This window comes from Dicentrarchus labrax, unplaced genomic scaffold (assembly GCF_905237075.1).
Source record: "Dicentrarchus labrax unplaced genomic scaffold, dlabrax2021, whole genome shotgun sequence".
NCBI lineage: Eukaryota > Metazoa > Chordata > Actinopteri > Moronidae > Dicentrarchus > Dicentrarchus labrax.
Window position 1 is genome coordinate 10203688 of NW_026136708.1, and position 17190 is coordinate 10220877.

At 40.3% G+C, this 17190-nt stretch overlaps 2 protein-coding genes across 8 annotated transcripts in view; both read right to left on the bottom strand.

The window, feature by feature from the left end:
• The window catches only part of itsn2a (intersectin 2a), a 39448-nt gene extending 34299 nt beyond the window's left edge, over window positions 1-5149 (bottom strand). For all 4 annotated transcript variants that reach the window (XM_051408108.1, XM_051408107.1, XM_051408106.1 and 1 more), the window contains exon 1: window positions 5064-5149. The gene's annotated coding sequence lies outside the window, so the exon portion shown is untranslated. The remainder of the gene's footprint in view (window positions 1-5063) is intronic.
• Window positions 5150-5856: 707 nt separating this feature from the next.
• LOC127367882 (uncharacterized) lies at window positions 5857-16932 on the bottom strand. 4 transcript variants are annotated; one of them, XM_051408099.1, is made up of 3 exons: window positions 16799-16932; window positions 14989-15097; window positions 5857-14652 (listed from the first exon to the last, which is right to left on the bottom strand). In XM_051408099.1, the coding sequence occupies exon 3, from the start codon at window positions 14532-14534 to the stop codon at window positions 6390-6392; it is 8145 nt and encodes a 2714-aa protein (XP_051264059.1). In that variant the 5' UTR covers window positions 14535-14652; window positions 14989-15097; window positions 16799-16932; the 3' UTR covers window positions 5857-6389. The 4 variants fall into 4 exon arrangements, with proteins under 4 accessions (XP_051264059.1, XP_051264058.1, XP_051264062.1 ...); XM_051408098.1 differs by having other exon boundaries at window positions 5857-14657; XM_051408102.1 differs by lacking the exon at window positions 14989-15097.
• Window positions 16933-17190: the final 258 nt, after the last annotated feature.

Here is a 17190-nt window from a genome sequence, read left to right on the forward strand (position 1 = left end):
GAAAATGCACACTTATTTACTGGGAGGTCGTTTTTCTCATTCCTGCAGTTTCTCGCATCATTTTTTTAGCAACTCTTTCAATCCTGTTCTTCCGATTCTATTAGTCCGTCCACTCACACTTACCCTTTCTACTTCCTCTCGTTTCATCTATCTATCTGGAAGCCTATAGCTAACAAGCAAGGTTTTTCCTCTGCTGTGATTCCTGTCAGGTCTAAGCAATCTCCTCTCTGCTTTCCCCAAATCATTCCTTCACACTTTTTTTTTTTTTTTACCTCACTTCACTCCCCACTCTGTCTTTTCCATTTCAGCTCCCATATTTCTTATTTATCTCTCACTCGAACATGCATCCCCTCTTATATGACTCCCACCCAATTCCTTCCATCCCTTCCTCTCTCCTCTCCATCACTGATGTTCCCCTTTTGCGTGTGAATTCCTAGAAGGGTGGACTGTGGTTGGTGTACTATAAATCATCCTCTGCACATGCCGACACTGTCAATTACTTAAGAGCAATGAACCGTTCACTGTAGCGCACGTCATTGCATGCACTGAATATATGCGCTAGTGCATGTGTGCGAGCTCACACACGACCGATAAACAAACGCATACACACAAGCAAACAAAAAAAAGGCACTCCAAGTCCAAAATCATAAATCCATCGAGGTAAATGCAAACAGATATGTGCAGACAATACAAAGGAAGCACTTACTCAAAGACAATCCTGTTAATCATATTAAGTTACACAAACTTTACTCCATCTTCATTTGTCACTGCATCAGGAATTGGTTTAGACACCTTTCTTTCTTCCTAACTACTAGCATTAATAGCTAGCAATGCAGCTAACTGAGCTCTGACTAGGTCATAATTTGAGACATGTTATGTTGTTATTTTTGTGAAATCTTTGTCTCTGTCAGTTCAGATTTGTCGACTATATTTCTGATGATCCCTTTCACTCTTCGCTCTATGGGTCATATCAGCAAGGTCAATTAGTTCAGTTGGGAGCAGATCTATGTTCCCAGGGTCCTAGGGCCCCAGTCTCCTACGTCCCCAGACCTTAGAACTGGGGGATACCGGGAACACATAGGAATGACCCCAGTTCAGTTAACTATGCAACAGATACACCTGGCAGTTACTTGGTCTATTTTTCATTTTTATTAACAACTCATTTCTATGCAAAAATCTGTTTTATCACTGAATTAAAACAGGTTGCTCAATCGACATTTAAAAGTCTATCTTATCTTATCTACAATAATTAAAGCTTTGTCCCTAACTCACTGTAGGCTTATGTTAGATAATAAACCTCAACCAGGGTTTCAAATTACACAAGACCAATAAATGTCAATTGTTGAACTATTTTTTTTGTATTTGTTTTTTTTTCTTGTATAATAGCAGAAATGGAATATAAGATATATGAGTTTTGTTTTCGTTAGTGTACAATCACCTGAAAATAAGAATTGTTGTGTCTTAACCTTAAAGTGAGACGTTTCTATCTACAGAGGGAGGGGGGAGTACTGTTCCACAGAATCTGTCGTGTTGCACTGCCTTTTTTCTACAGCCCCGAAAGGACAAACCAAACACTGGACCTTGATAGGGCCTTGCTATGAAGGGGAATGTGAGGCGAGGGGTATTCAGTTGGCTGCAACCTCACCGCTGGATGCCACTAAATTCTTCACGCTGTGCCTTTAAAAACTCTTGAGCTATGCAGGTCTACCTGTATATACACTGTATGTGTGCGCCTTCTGCAAACACTTTGTATGAAGGTATTCAGCATAGTCTCATCCGCCTTCATACACAAACACTTCTGTACCCTGAGGTGTGTGTGTGGTTTCAAACAGATTGTATCTGCTATTGGCTATGTTAGAGAGCTTTCTCTGTTCAAACATGGACACATCCTGGATTAAAAAAAAAGGCACACAACGCCACCCTAGTACTGGAAAAGTAAACTCATCCTGTGTTCATGTATTATATCATATATTTTAATAGCTGACACATAAACCATCAAATATTAGAAATACTTAGTGTACTGATTATAATATACTTATTATAAGACTGAAATGGATTTAAAGCTGCACAGGTTCTACACTAATGTAGGTGTATGCATCGCAGACACAAAATCTTTATGAATATGATAAACAAGCAAGAGCGGCGCCAAGATGACTGACAGTATCTACTGCATTTTGATTGGTGTACTGTCGGATTGTTTGCTGCTAGAAATCCTGCCTCCCCGAAGCTCCAGCTTTTCATCCTACCTTTGAGTGTGGCAGTGTGAACTACAGTATTTACACTGTTGCCCTCAGATGCAGTCAGACAGCACAGCATACAAACTAGTTCCTTTTGAGCACACTGACACCTTAAGCCCTCAAAGTTTTTGTTATATTGTGGAACAAGTGGAAAGCTATGCTAAAAAAACTAAAACAACATAGAAGCAACAGCAGTTCTGGAATATGTTTCGATTTCAAAAGCGGGAGAGAAAGACTACAAATCATCTAAACTTTGGTTTAATTTTAAAAAACTGTCTTTACTCAATATCCACTGACTAACCTTTCAACCTGTTATCACATGACAGATGTTCCATGCTTAGATTACGCGGCACCATGAGTAGTCTGAAGATCCTGAAGGTGACAGGGTACATACACAATGCATTGAGGGTGGTTGACCAATTAGGGTCCACACCACATTTATGACCTGGGGCCCACTAACAGCTTAATCTGGGCTTGCCTGTGATGGCAACTGAGATATCTACATGAAACCCAAAAAAGGTAGGTAAACATTGAGTTAAGCTTGTCTTGTCAACATGCTATTCCAAGGTCACCAATAAACTTTCAGTCACATGTTTTAATTTGTTTAAGGCTGGAAACAGAGCAACTAGTCTACCATTACATTTTCCACTGTTTCTGGATCTGTTGCAGTGGCAAAATCCAGAGCCAAACAGCCAAGACATCCTTCTCCCTCCAGCCCTGATGGTATATTGACGTATAAAAATGCTACATGTAGCACTTTGAAAGTTTTTGATTTGGGGAAAAGTGTGAGACACTTTCAGGGCCAGCGGTTTGCTGACCTACTGCACCGAGGGAGAAAATGAATCAAAGAACCTTTGACTCCGGCCTGCATGCTGATTGACACCTGTGTACGCCACACTGGCCCGGTCGGATGTGCGTATCAATGCGTCGGCCTGTGTGCATGAGTGTGTCTGACACACACTCCTCACACAGAGGGGGACCCTGTTCTAGCAGACACAGCCCAGGAAGCTTTGCTGAGCCTGAGGAAGAAAGACGCCTGTGTGAGTGTGTGTGTGTGTGTGTGTGTGTGTGTGTGTGTGTGTGTGTTTGTATTTTCTGCCCATTCACAAGAGCACAGAAACACACACAGATACAAAAGACATTCACACACCTTCCTCTATTTTTCTGCAGGTGAAAATCGGGGACGCTTCCACCAGAAGAGTCAGCCTTATATTTATCCTTTTGATACATTTGTGGGTCAGCTCGAGTAATGATTCACCAAAGCCTCTTTTACTTTCTTAACACTCCCCAGCCCCAGCACTCAGCAGCTTGTCCTACCTCAGCTTCTCACTTATATACCTCTGGCACAAGATTCTTACTCTTGACTTCAACAATAAAGCCAAATTGCCCTCAATACAGCACTCCCATTCATGCTGATGTGACTGTCATATAAAAATGCTCCCTGAAACTCCACCAGCTTCCACCTTAAACGCTCCAATGGATCCATGTTTATGTGCATTTACGTGCATCTGCGTGTTATGCAATGCTTTCTTTCTCTCTTGGCAGGTGGATATGCAACAGTCCCTGCAGGGATGAGCCCAGACGTCACAGGAAGTGCAATTTAGATGGACTTTGCCACTTCAGCAAAGAAAGCCTCCTCCTTCTGTTTTTCACAGAGAGCAGCAGAACACACACACACACACACACACACACACACACTAAGCAATCTCTATAATTAGTCTATGCTGCAGTGAATGAACACGCGCATGGCTAAACTGCTAAACTTGTCCAAATCATCTCATAGAAGAATAAGAAAACACTGCACTGATGTTCAACAATCTAAAAAAGTCTGATAACAGCTTTAAAGCTCAGGTACAGTGAGATCAACACAGCACAGGACAAACAAGAGGTCGGGCTTGTGCTGTATTTTAAATGCTGTATAAAATATGGGTTTAAATTTGTCCCCTTTAAGACAAAAAGGAAAAAATAATACACGCCATGCGATAAAATACTACAAACTACATTAAGGTCACTGTGTGCTGGGTCCAGTAAGGCGACCACAGACAATCCCCTATGGGCAGCTCCAGAAATATCACAGTCATTTCTTTTTCTCAAGATAAGGATATTATTAGTAAGACTGAATATTCTGGACAGTGAATGTTTAGATGGCAGTCTGTCAGTGAACGCAGCTTCTCTGTGAATGGCAAATTCACTTCTGAGAAACAGGGTGAATAACCTTTGGAGTTATGTTTAAATGGCATAAAACAATAAAGCCATTGTCTAGTGCCTATTTCTGCCTGTTTTGGATGTGTTTGCTCTAAAAAAAAAAAAAAAAAAAAAACAGACATCCAGCATCCATCATCACATACCATACACTCACTGGAAATGTATTATCTTAAAGACAGAGGGAATTTATAGCAGACAGCCTTTATATGGTCATTTAAAACAGACTTCTCTTTAAATGTAAGTTAGGGTATTTTGTTAAAATGAATATTTTCTAATGAATACGTCTGACGAAGGTTTTTTTTTTTCCCAACCATATGGTGTGTTTTCCATCTTAAACGCAGACAAAAGGCTATCACTCAGGGTTTACTGACAGGTGTCACATCATATTCTCTCGTCAACCCTTAAAAACCCGCAACAGATCTCCTGCAGTGGAGAAAACACACAGTTAATATGCTACACCGCTTCGTCTTTTAAATGTAGGATTTAACAGAGCAGGACATCCCAATTTACCTTCCAAGAAAAGGTTAAAATAAAACACAAAAGGTCAGCAGCGACAGTGTCCGCTATGTGCTACTTTTCGTCCCGTCCTGTGAAGCGTTTAAATGGTTTGCGGTGGTTTACCTGTTGCGGTAGAATTGCGGTGGAGATCCGACATCCAGGCTGGCAAATTAAGCTACTGAAGAGGGAGGACCCGATCCAGCGGTCGGGGAGGGTGTGGACTGGAAATGGGCGTCTCCACAGAGTAAAGTCACACAGACTTTACACGAAACACTTCCGGGGATGTTTTTCAAAATAGAACCCCTTTTTTTTAATGCCAATGAGACCAGGTAAGGATCTACAGCCCATATATACCTTTTTTTCTTTTTTTAACAAAACACAACTTCATACATTTGTAATTCAGTGATTCACTCTTTGGGAATTTTTAACCACAGCATCATTTTCCAATAGACTTCCAAGGTAAATTGTGTTTACTCCAGATAGGCATTTTAAACAAACACTGGTACTGTCCTTTTTTACAGTGCTTGTTTTTTATTTATTCACTTTCAGACTTTTATTTTGAAAAGCACAACTCCTTGACCTTCGACCTTGTTGATGTTTTTACAGGCAATTGAACAGCAATGCTATATGCACACTAATTACTAAGATGCACATGTACTTGAATGACTAAAGTCAAACATTATTTTGTAATTAGAACCTATGCCTTTGTAAAGTCTGGAAGGTCTTTGCTGCCTACAAAGGAAACTGCTGGTATGTAGCACCACCAATAGCCCACTTCCAGTATTACACAGGACAGCTGGTGTTCAATGATCTAAAAGCAGTGATGAACCAGTTCAAAATATAAGCATTATTTATCAGCACCACACTAGGCAAATGTGGTACAGGTTGAGAGTATAAAACGCAGAAGTAGACAGGATGCTTTTAAATGTTTATATAACACACACTCATCTCCATCTATCTACAGCTTTTTAAATGTTTTCGTAATATACAAAATCTTCTTATTTACATTGTAAGTAAGCATTTTTTCCTCTTGAAAAATAAAACAAAGAAAAACTATTACTGAAGTCAAGTTATTATTGAAGTTAACAGAACACAAGAGAGAACAAGCACTTTAAAAGACTAAAACGTCCATCAACAAAGTCTGGTTCAGTGTCAAAACAATTCTCAAATTCTTACAAATTTCAACAAAAGCTGACAAAAAAAAAAAAAGAAAAGAAAAAAAAAAGAAAGCCCTTTGCATTCAAACATTTTAGTCATACCCGGCCATCTTTTAGGGCTTGAAGTACAAAGCTCCATTCCTTAAGAGTTTAACAATGAGCGTTTCACAGGATATTTTCTTGCAGCATTAAAAGAAGTCATTAACTACATTCTTCCCCAACACAAACCAAGTTTTCATAGCAAAGATAATAGCATCTGTTTAGTGTAAAACACCCCTGTCTCTGCCAGCGATTATTCAGCACATTTAGGATCCCATTCCTGTTTGATGCCCACTTCACTTTCGGGGTATGACACAACTCCATAATGGAATGAGTCAGCAGGCTCTTCTTTGATCAATGTACCGTCACTGACCTCACCTATGGTTACCATGGAGTATTCTGGGGATGCTGGTGCTTCACTTGGAGCTGAATACTTCCCACCTGCAGTGTCCAATTCGGTTCTTATGTTACTCGTAATGTTTGGACATACAGCTAGCATAGCGTGTCCTTCAGAGACTTGTGGTTGAGCTAGGATGTAATACTGGACAGTCTGATTTTCTGATTCGGTTTTTATGCTTCCAGAGATTGGACACAGAGTCATCATTGTATATCCAAGGGGTGCTGCAGGTTGAGCTAAAGTGTTTGACTCTGTTTTTACATCATAATGTGGATGATATTTTTCCTCAGTGTCCGGTTCTGGTTTCATATAGCCTCCCTGTAGAGGACGACCACAACCTACACCCGCTAGACTCTCATTCATCCGCACATTCCTTGGCAAATGACCAGTTGGGGACTTTGGGTCATCAAGGGACCAAAGGTCCTCGTTAGTTTTGACGCCACTGAGAAAATTGATGCGACTGACATCTGAATGGTATTTCACTTGGCGCACGCAACTACCTGCATTCTTTTTCTTGTCTGGCTTTTCCTGGGAATCATTTGTACATTTATTTTGCTGTCTGTTCTCGCAAGAACTTTGTAAATTCCTGGGAGGAAACACAAACGGCAATCTGAAGACCACATCTGCTTTGTCTCGTTTTTTACGATATCGCTTGACTAAGGCTTGGACTTTGGAGGCAGTAGTTATGGAAAATTCCAAGCGCCTGTAATATTGTGAGCTAAGATCAAAGTTATAGTCAAGGATGTCAAACAGAGTACCTGGGAAATACTGTCCTCCCATTGAAGTTATGAATTTATGTATCTCCGCAACTACAGCTGTGGTCAATAGCTCAAAGTCCAGTCTTTCTTTGCCTTCTGATTTTGACGTCAAGTCTAGATCCAAACCTATCTCTGTGCAAATGGGATAAGGGTTTACTTTAGTCCGAAGTTTCTTTGATTTTACGACACTTGTATTTTGACTTGGTGTCTCTCTCTCTCTTTTCTCCTTTGTTTGCAGTGCCAGCTTTCTTTTTTGGATAGTTTCCTGCCATTCACTTCTCTGTACAGCACATTCCCGTGTCATTTTACCTACATATCCAGGCTGCCTGTGAAATACTGGCCGAAAAACAAAAACTTCACTGAACCAGTCAATCCCGAGATCTTTTAGTGCCGTCTCTCTGCGGAACATCTGCACAAGATCTACGTCTCGGTCCTGCATGCCGATGTTGAAGTTGTGTTCAAGGAGTGCATAAATGATCTTACTTTTTGTTCCACACAATTTTTTGGCAAAATGTTCCACTTCAGTGACAACCCTGCGAGTCAAGACATGTGTGTCAAGTTTATCTTTTGGTCGGTCTTTGTCCACACACAGCTTCAAACCTATTTTCTTGCAGTGAGGGTAACTGTCCATTAGTGTCTGCTCTGTAGTTGAGAAGGTAGAGGACGGATCCTTTGTAGGCTTGTGTTCTGTGGTGTTTACATCAAAAGAGTGTGTGTCCGTTATGGCATTTGGACGAGGATGATGCATGTGACCAACGTCAAATTCATCCTGTTGAAGCTTATGATTTCGGTCTTCAGAGCATTTGGGGCAATACTCTGTTTTCTCATAAGTAGGTTCTTGTATGCAGCTCATGTCAGGGAGTTCAAAAGGTGTCTTTTTTTTTTTGCGTGACCTCATTTGAGTCATAATTAGCTGTGCAAAAGCACTGCGATACAGATCATTTTTAAAATTAAGATCAAAATTATACTCCAGTATCTCTGTGACAAATTCCTTTGTGCCTGATAGAAGTGCTGTAGCAAAAGTGTTAAATTCAACCATGATGCCATTGGTCAGTAATTTGGGATCAAGATTTTGCTTTACTCCAGATCCTACATTGAAATCAATTCCCAATTTCTTGCATCTGGAGTAAGAATAAAGTTGGCAATGTTCTTCATGAGGTATTGAGAGGATTCGCCGAATATTATTGGCCCGCAATTTCCACAGCTCGATATTGAGTGCATTCTGGTGTTCAGTGTCAGCGGAACTCTCTGCATTTTGATCTTTGATTTCTGCCTGGGAAGAACCAGGACTGTATGCATCTGAATTTGTGTTGTTCTGGCAATCCAGTTTTTCCACTGTTGAGATATCTTTTCTTGTGGCCTTTAATTTCTTGAAGGCTTTAACACAGGTAGATAGATTTCTTTTCGCCATTACAGCAGGAATTTGTGCAAGAAGATTCTCGGCAAGGTCAGAATCTCCACTTTTCAAATCACAATCCAAGTTGTGTCTGAGGATGTCGACGCAAATCTGCTCAAATGTTCCACACAACTTGTCTGCAAAGTTTGTCACTTCAGTCATTGCTCCATTGGTCAATTTGTTGAAGTCCAGTTTTTTGTTCAGTTGCCGATTTTTTACATGTAGCTTCAGACCTATTTCCTTACACGCGGGATAAAGATCCTCATTCTTGTGTGAAGTAAGTTTTTTAGTCTCATGTGAATCAGGAGGACACACAGGAGCAACGTCACACTTCTCCATTTGTTCAGGAATGACACTGCCCCCACTCTTCTTTGTCATTTTAATTGATGGCATGGGTAGAGGAAGTTCAAAAACCTCATTTGAGAATTTGACTGCATCTTCACAACTTCTCAGCTGTCTTACCCTCTTCATAATTTCACATGCAAAAATATTCCTATGGTGCTGACTCTGCAAGCCGAGGTTGAAGTTGGACTCGAGAATCTCCATGATGAAATTCTTCTGGGATGAATTAATTGCCATGGCAAAATTAATAAGTTCAAGCAGAACAGCATTGCTGAAACAGTCAACACTGATGTTTTGCTTTGGACCAAATCCAACATTGAATTCAAGGCAGATTTTCTTGCACCTGTAGAATGGACCAAACTCTTTGCTTAATGGAGAGAGGATTTGTTCTACTCGGTTGGAACGCAACTTCCACATGTTGGTCTCTGTTTCCTCTTGTTCCATGTCACATTCATTTGGGACATTTATTGGAGTTTGTGTTTGCTCTTCACCTCCACAAAGCCTTTTTTCATCAAGTTGACTTGCAAATGGTGGGTTCACAGTTGGTAAAGTGGATGAGACATCAGTGGAGTTGAAGAAAGGAGGATGAATATCCAGGCAACTTGATTCTGATCCACTAGCAATATCTGAGTTTTCTAAGTGACCTTGGTTACCAGTGCTTCCTGCATCTGTGACTTCATCTGAGTCTAAATCAGACTCTCCTAAAGGGCAAGTGTAGTCGATCTCTGTTCTTATTTCTTTGTGTTCCATGTCACCTTCAGTTGACACATTTCCTGGAATCTGTGTTTGCTCTACACCTCCACAAAGCCCTCTTGTATCAGGTTGACTTCCAAATGGAGAGTTCATATTTGAATTTTCAGATGGTGAACTGGATAAGACGTCACTTGAGGTGATGAAAGGTGCACGATTGCCCAGACAACTTGATTCCGATTTGTTAGCAGTGTGTAGGGAAGAGTTTGCACATGCCTTGGGATCAAAAACAAATGGTAATTTGAAGACCTTGTCAGCTCCGTCTCCTTTTTCACAAAACTGCTTGACCATCGTTTGGATTTCGGTTGCAGTATCTATGGAAAATTCCAAGCGCCTGTAATATTGTGAGCTAACATCAAAGTTATAGTCAAGGATGTCAAACACAGCACGTGGGTAATAGTGTCCAACTTCCTGAGTTGCAAATATATGCATCTCCAACACTACAGCTCTGGTCAATAGCTTCAAGTCCAGTTTTTCTTTCTCTTTTGATTTTGATGTCACGTCTAGATCCAAACCTATCTCCATGCAAATGGGATAAAGGTCTCCTTTACTCCAATGATTTTTCTTTGATTTTACAACACTTGCATTATGAGTTGGCAGTGTGGCTCTTTCCTCTTTTGTTTGCAGTGCCAACTTTCTTTTTTTGATGGTTTCCTTCCTTTCACTCCTATGCATGGCAGATTCCCGTTTCACTTTACCCACATATCCAGGTGGTCGGTGCGAATATGACTGAAAACCAAAAACTTTATTGAACCAGTCAAGCCCTCCATCATTTTGTTTAATCTCTCTGCGGAATAGTGTTGCAGGGTTTAGGTTTCGACTGTCCATGCCAATGTTGAAGTTGTGTTCAATGACATCATTAACTACTTTATTATTTGTTCCACACAATTTCTTGGCAAAACCAGCCACTTCCATCATAATCCCGCGTGTCAAGACATGCGTCTCAAGCTTATCTTTTAGTTGGTCTTTGTCCACACACAAGTTAAAACCGACTTTCTTGCAGTAAGGGTAACCGTCCATAATTGTGTTCTCTGTTGTTGAGAAGCTAGAGGATGGATCCTTTGTAGGCTTTTGTGGTGTGCAGTTTACATTAGCAGAGACTGTGTCCGTCACGGCATGTGGACGGGAATGATGCATGTGACCAGCGTCAAATTCATCCTGATGAAGCTTATGATTTCGGTCTCTAGGGCATTTGGGGCAATGATTAGTTTTCTCACAAGTAGGTTCTTGTATGCAGCTCATGTCAGGGAGTTCAAAAGGCTTTTTCCTTAGAGACCCCTTGCGGGTGGATCTTCTATGTGGATTCCTTACTCTAATTTTTTCCATAGTTTGCTCTGCGAAGGCATTGCGGCACTGCTCATTTTTAAATTTAAGATCAAAATTATGCTCCAAAATCTCTATGATGAAATGCATTCTGGCTGATAGCAGTGCTGTGGCAAAAGTGTTCAATTCAACCATGATGCCATTGGTCAGTAATTTGGGATCAAGATTTTGTTTTGCTCCAGATCCTACGTTGAAATCAATTCCCAATTTCTTGCATCTGGAGTAAGAATAAAGTGGGCAATGTTCTTCATGAGGTACTGAAAGGATTTGCTGAATATGATTGGCCCGTAATTTCCACAGCAATAAATTGTACTCATTTTTGTGTTCAGTGTCAGCAGAACTGGCAACATTTTGGTCTGTGACTGCGGCCTGGGAAGAACCAGCACTACATGCATCTAAATCTGGGTTGTTCTGCAAATCTTGTTTCGCCATTGTTGAGCTATCTTTTCTTGTGCGCTTTAATTTCTTGCAAGATTTTGTGCAGGTTGATAGATTCTTTTGCTCTATTACCACAGGAATTCGTGCAAGAATATTCTTGGCAAGGTCAGAATCTCCACTTTGCGAATTCAAATCAAAGTTGTGTCTGAGGATGTCAAGACAAATCTGCTCAAATGTTCCACACAACTTCTCTGCAAAGGTTGTCACTGCAGTCATTGCTCCATTGGTCAATTTGTTGATTTCCAGTTTTTTGTTTGGTTGACTATTGTTTACATGTAGCTTCAGACCCATTCCCTTGCACAAGTGATAAAGATCCTCATTCTTGAGTGAAATACATTCTTTAGTTTTGGCATGTGAATTAAGTTGGCACATGGGAGCAACATCACACTTCTCCATTCTTGAAATGCTGTCGAGTTCAGGAATGACACTGCCCACACTCTGATTTGTCATATCTATTGATGGGATGGGACCAGGAAGTTCAAAAACCTCATTTGAAAATCTGACTGCATCTTCACAACTTCCGAGCTGTCTTACTCTTTTCATTATTTCACATGCAAAGACATCCCTATGATGTTGACTCTGTAGGCCAAGATCAAAGTTGTACTCAAGAATCTCCATGATGAAATTCTGCTGGGATGAATTAATTGCTAAGGCAAATTTTTCAATTTTAAGCAGAACAGCATTAGTCAAAGAGTCAACACTGAGGTTTTGCTTAGGGCCAAATCCAACATTGAATTCAAGACTGAATTTCCTGGTCTTGAAGAATGCATTAAACTCATTGTTTAGTGCAGAGAGGATTTGTTTTACACGGTTTGCACGCAACTTCCACATGTTGTGCTCTGTTCCTATTTCCTCTTGTTCCATGTCACATTCATTTGGTGCATTTCTTAGAGTCTGTGTTTGCTCTTCCCTTCCACAAAGCCCCTTTTCATCAGGTTGACTTGCAAATGGTGGGTTCACTTTTGAGTTTACAGTTGGTAACGTGAATGAGACGTCAGTAGTAATACTTGATTCTGACTCTTTAGGGATGTCAGAGCTTGTTGGATTTTCCAAGAAATCCTGACTGCCATCGGCTCCAAGGGATCCTGCAGGTTCACCTGGAACTAAATGCTTGACATCTCCAGTGTTTGACTCTGCTTTGACATCATCATTATGTGAATGATATTCTTCCTCAGCGTCCAGTTCTGTTTTTTTATCGCCATAATGTGAATTGTACTCCTCCTCCTCCTCCTCTTTAATCTGTATGTTTCCCTGGAGAGGACTACCACAGGCTACACTCACTAGGTTCCCATTCATCTGCACATTCATCGTACATGGATCTGTTAGGATATTTATTTCATCATTATGGGACCAAGGTTCCTTGTTAGTTACATCTGAATGGCATCTCACTTGGTTCTCACAACTACCCTTATTGGTTTCCTTGTCTGCTTCTTTCTGAGAATACTTTTTATCATTGCCATTTTGTCTCCTCTCTGCAATCTTTTGTGAAGATTTGGGAGCAAAAACAAATGGCAATTTGAAGACCTCGTCAGCTCCGTCTCCTTTTTCACAATATTGCTTGACTGTGTTTTGGACTTTGGCTGCAGTATCTACGGAGAACTCCCAGCGCCTGTAATATTGTGAGCTAAGATCAAAGTTAGCATCAAGGATATAAAACACAGTGCGTGGGTAATAGTTTCCTGCTTCCTCAGATGCAAATTTATGTATCTCACAAACTACTGCTGTGGTCAATAGCTTCAAGTCCAGTTTTTCTTTCTTTGTTGATCCTGATGTCACGTCTAGATCCAAACCTATCTCTTTGCAAAAGGGATAAAGTTGTCCTCTTCTCTGACGTTTTGTCGTCAATATGATGGCACTTGTATTATGACTTGGCAGTGTATCTCTTTTCTCATTTGTTAGCAGAGACATCCTTCTTTTCTTGATAGTTTCCTGCAAGTCACTTCTCTGCGTTACAGATGCCCGTTTCTGTTTTCCAGATTGTCTGGGATGTGACTGAATAACAAAAACTTCATTGAGCCAGGCAGACTTGCTGACATTCAGTGCACTGTATGAGTACATGACCTGTACAGGATGTAGCTCTTGGCCAATGTTGAAGTTGTGTTTAAGGACATCAACAATGACTGTACCTTTTGTTCCAGACAATTTTGAGGCAAAACTGTTCACTTCATTCACAATCCCGAGCGTCAATACACGTCTGTCAAGTTTATCCTTTGGTTGGTCTTTGTCCACACATAAGTTTAACCCTATTTTCTTGCAGCGAGGGTAATTCATTGCTGTCTCCTCTGTTGTTAAGAAGGTAGACAACGGACGCTTTGCAGGCTTCGGAGATGTGCTGTTTGCATCAGCAGAGACTGTGTCAGTCATGGTATGTGGATGAGGATGATTCAAGTGACCAGGGTCAGACTGATCCTGACGAAGCTTTTGGTCTTGATGGCATTTGGGGCAATATGTAGTTGTCGCTTCCATAGATTCTTGAATGCATTTTGTGTCAGGGAGTTCAAAAAACATTTTTAAACGATGAACACTGTATTTTTTATGGTGATTCATTGTTTTCATTTTTGACATAGTTCTCTGTGCAAAGGCACTGCGAAGCAGCTCATTTGTCAAATTAAGATCAAAATTATACTCCAGTATCTCTGTAATGAAATGCTTTCTGGCTGATAACATTGCCGTGGCAAAAGTGTTCAATTCAGCCATGATGCCATTGGTCAGTAATTTGGGATCAAGATTTTGCTTTACTCCGGATCCTACATTGAAATCAATACCTAGTTTCTTGCATCTGGAATAAGGATAAAGAGGGCAATGTTCTTTATGAGGTATTGACAGGATTCGCTGAATATTATTGGCCCGCAAATTCCATAGCTGCAAATGTTGCTCATTCTGGAGTTCAATGTCAGCAGAACTCCCCACCTTTTGGTCTATGATTGCTGCCTGGGAAGGACCAGCAGGGCATGCATCAACATTTGGGTTGTTCTGGCAATCCAGCTGTTCCATTGTTGAGCTATCTTCCCTTCTCTTTTCCAGTTAATTTTTTTAATCAGACTGTCTTCTGCAGGTGTCCCTGTTGTCCATCTTCAGTTATCTTCTTCTTGGTCTTCTATGTCTTCCTTTTCTGTACTTCGGGAGAAGAAAAAAGAGAATTTATACTACATATGTGTGTATATTTATGTGTATAAGCCAGGCCTACATGATCCAAGTGTATTTTATGTAATATTTATCAGACTAAAAAAACATTTTCACAGGTTCAAATGGTTTCAGGATTGTTTTGCTGACCATAAAAACCGCGATCAAAAAGGCACACATGTCCCCCACATATATACATATATAAACAGAGTATATACTGATTTAAAAATTTAGCATTACAAAGATATACATTTACAGCCTTTCCGGACAGGTAAATAGTGCTGAGTCGCAGAAAACGCCCATTGGAAGCCAGCTTGCTACGTACCTCATCGAACATGATTCAGCTTATGTAATAGTTCTTCCAACATGGCTGGCCCACACTGTATGTCTGCATCCTTTAATCAGCGATGGGATGGTGTTGGTACAGTGCAAACCTGAATGAAACAAAGTTTCAATGTGTGTTAGCTCACGTATGCCATCGCTTAAAAACGTAACTAAAAACGAATATTAATCTAGCAGTTTGCCAAACATGAACAAAAAGTGTGCACCTTTTCCACTGAGCACGACCATTACCATCATGTTCACTGACCACCTGCCTTAGCTGAATTCAATACATGACAGAATACTCCATCTTTAACGCGAACAACGGCATCTTCCATTAACCCATACACACATAGAAACCACATTTCCCACTGTTGTTCAATGGAGCAATGTGTCAGCTTGGCGATGCACCAATACAGGGATACCGTGCCTCCTAATGAATCAGCGATTCCCACAGCCTTCACTGGGAAAGACCGCCTAGGGGGCTGTTTCACAAAAGCAGAATTAAATCCGGAATAACTGAAAAGGGCAGTATATAGTATATCAAAGGGCTGGTTTCACAGACAGGACTTACACTAAGCCAGGAGTAGGCGTTAGTGTGTTAGCCTTTCATAAACATGGTTTAAATTGTTCGAAGTATGACCATTAACCGGCTAAAAGGGTATAACCACCAACTTTTTCCCATGGTGTACTGTTAAAAGCAAAAACAATTCAGTGCAATCATTAACTACCGTAAAACCTGACAGAAGAAGAAGAAAGCAACAAACAAAACCACATTTGTGATGATCACCGCAGTTCCTACGATATTCTAGGAAATGTAGCTTTTCCATTACAAGGTTTTGTTTACTAACACAGACAGATGGTGCAGCAAGTATTGTACCCTCACTGAAAGATATTCCAAAGTGGGTTCATTATTGAGAGTAGTTTGAGAACCACGGCACTACATCACTGATCCCAGGCAGCGCTAGGATTCAGTCAGACACTTGAAAAACTACTAAAAACACCTCAATGTTTTTCATGCACGGACATTACAAGGACTCTCATAATGGGCTATACTTAACTAAAAAAAATAACAAGAGCAACCCCTCTTTCCCAGCACAGATACTTGGCCAGTAAAAAAGGGGGGCAACACAGAGTTTAAATAAGTGATAAAAAGTATCCTCATTGTGATATATCAATGTCATATCAACATGTTCCTAACAGTAAAATATTATAAAACAACCCAGTTGCGAAACGCTATTCCCTGTTGATTGGTTTCAGCATCTTTTTAGTTAGAAACATCCAAATGTCTGGGTTTTTTTAACGGGTCATAAAATGCCTGCAAGATGGCGGAGGCAAAGCCAGTATAAGGCAAATAGTAAAGTAATATCTTTTGCCTCTATAATTGCCATTGTCCATTTACCACTGTAATATACATGTTTTAACATAGCTATATTGTCATATTTCTCTCTAGCACTGTAACAGTGTAAATGAATGCAGTAATAGTGAAGTCAAGTGTCGAGAATACATGCACTGTAACAACTGTGTAAACATGTCGACCTTTAACGTATCTAAACACTCACTGTATGTACAATGTCGAAGCAGGAAAAACACAATTACGTCGCACTGCAAGTTCAGAACTTAAATATATCACTTTTGTTCATATATATAGAATATATGGAAACATATCAGCCATTGTTTGAGGGGCACTAATTGTGCATTTCTTTTGGCACATCCAACATGGACGGAAAAAGAGGTCCAACCATGGATTTCTTCGAGAAAAGCACACTCAATTAAATGATCGAAAACATAATGAAACAGTCTGGTACACGTACCTAATGTGGGCTGAACAAACACTGTATTGTTCTTCTTACTTGCAATGTATTAAATGAATCAAGACTTTAACTTATAAGAGCTAATAGTCCAGTTTGTTTTCAGAAGCTGCACAAGCGAAATTATCGAGGAGCTTCTTCGCCTAATCTTGACAATTTCGGCCGACTAAAGGCAGCAAAGGCGTGTTACTGCCCCCCACAGGTTATTTGGAGAACTCCATTGAATGAGTTAAATAGTTAGGGTCCAGTGCGATGGGCATAAAATACAGTTTTTTATTGTTTTACAGTGTTCTGATTTCAGTGAATGAAAATGAAACTGAAGACACCTTCACTGTCATTTTTCATCAGTTTTCCACTGTTCATCTACATGAACATGAGCTGTAACACATATATTT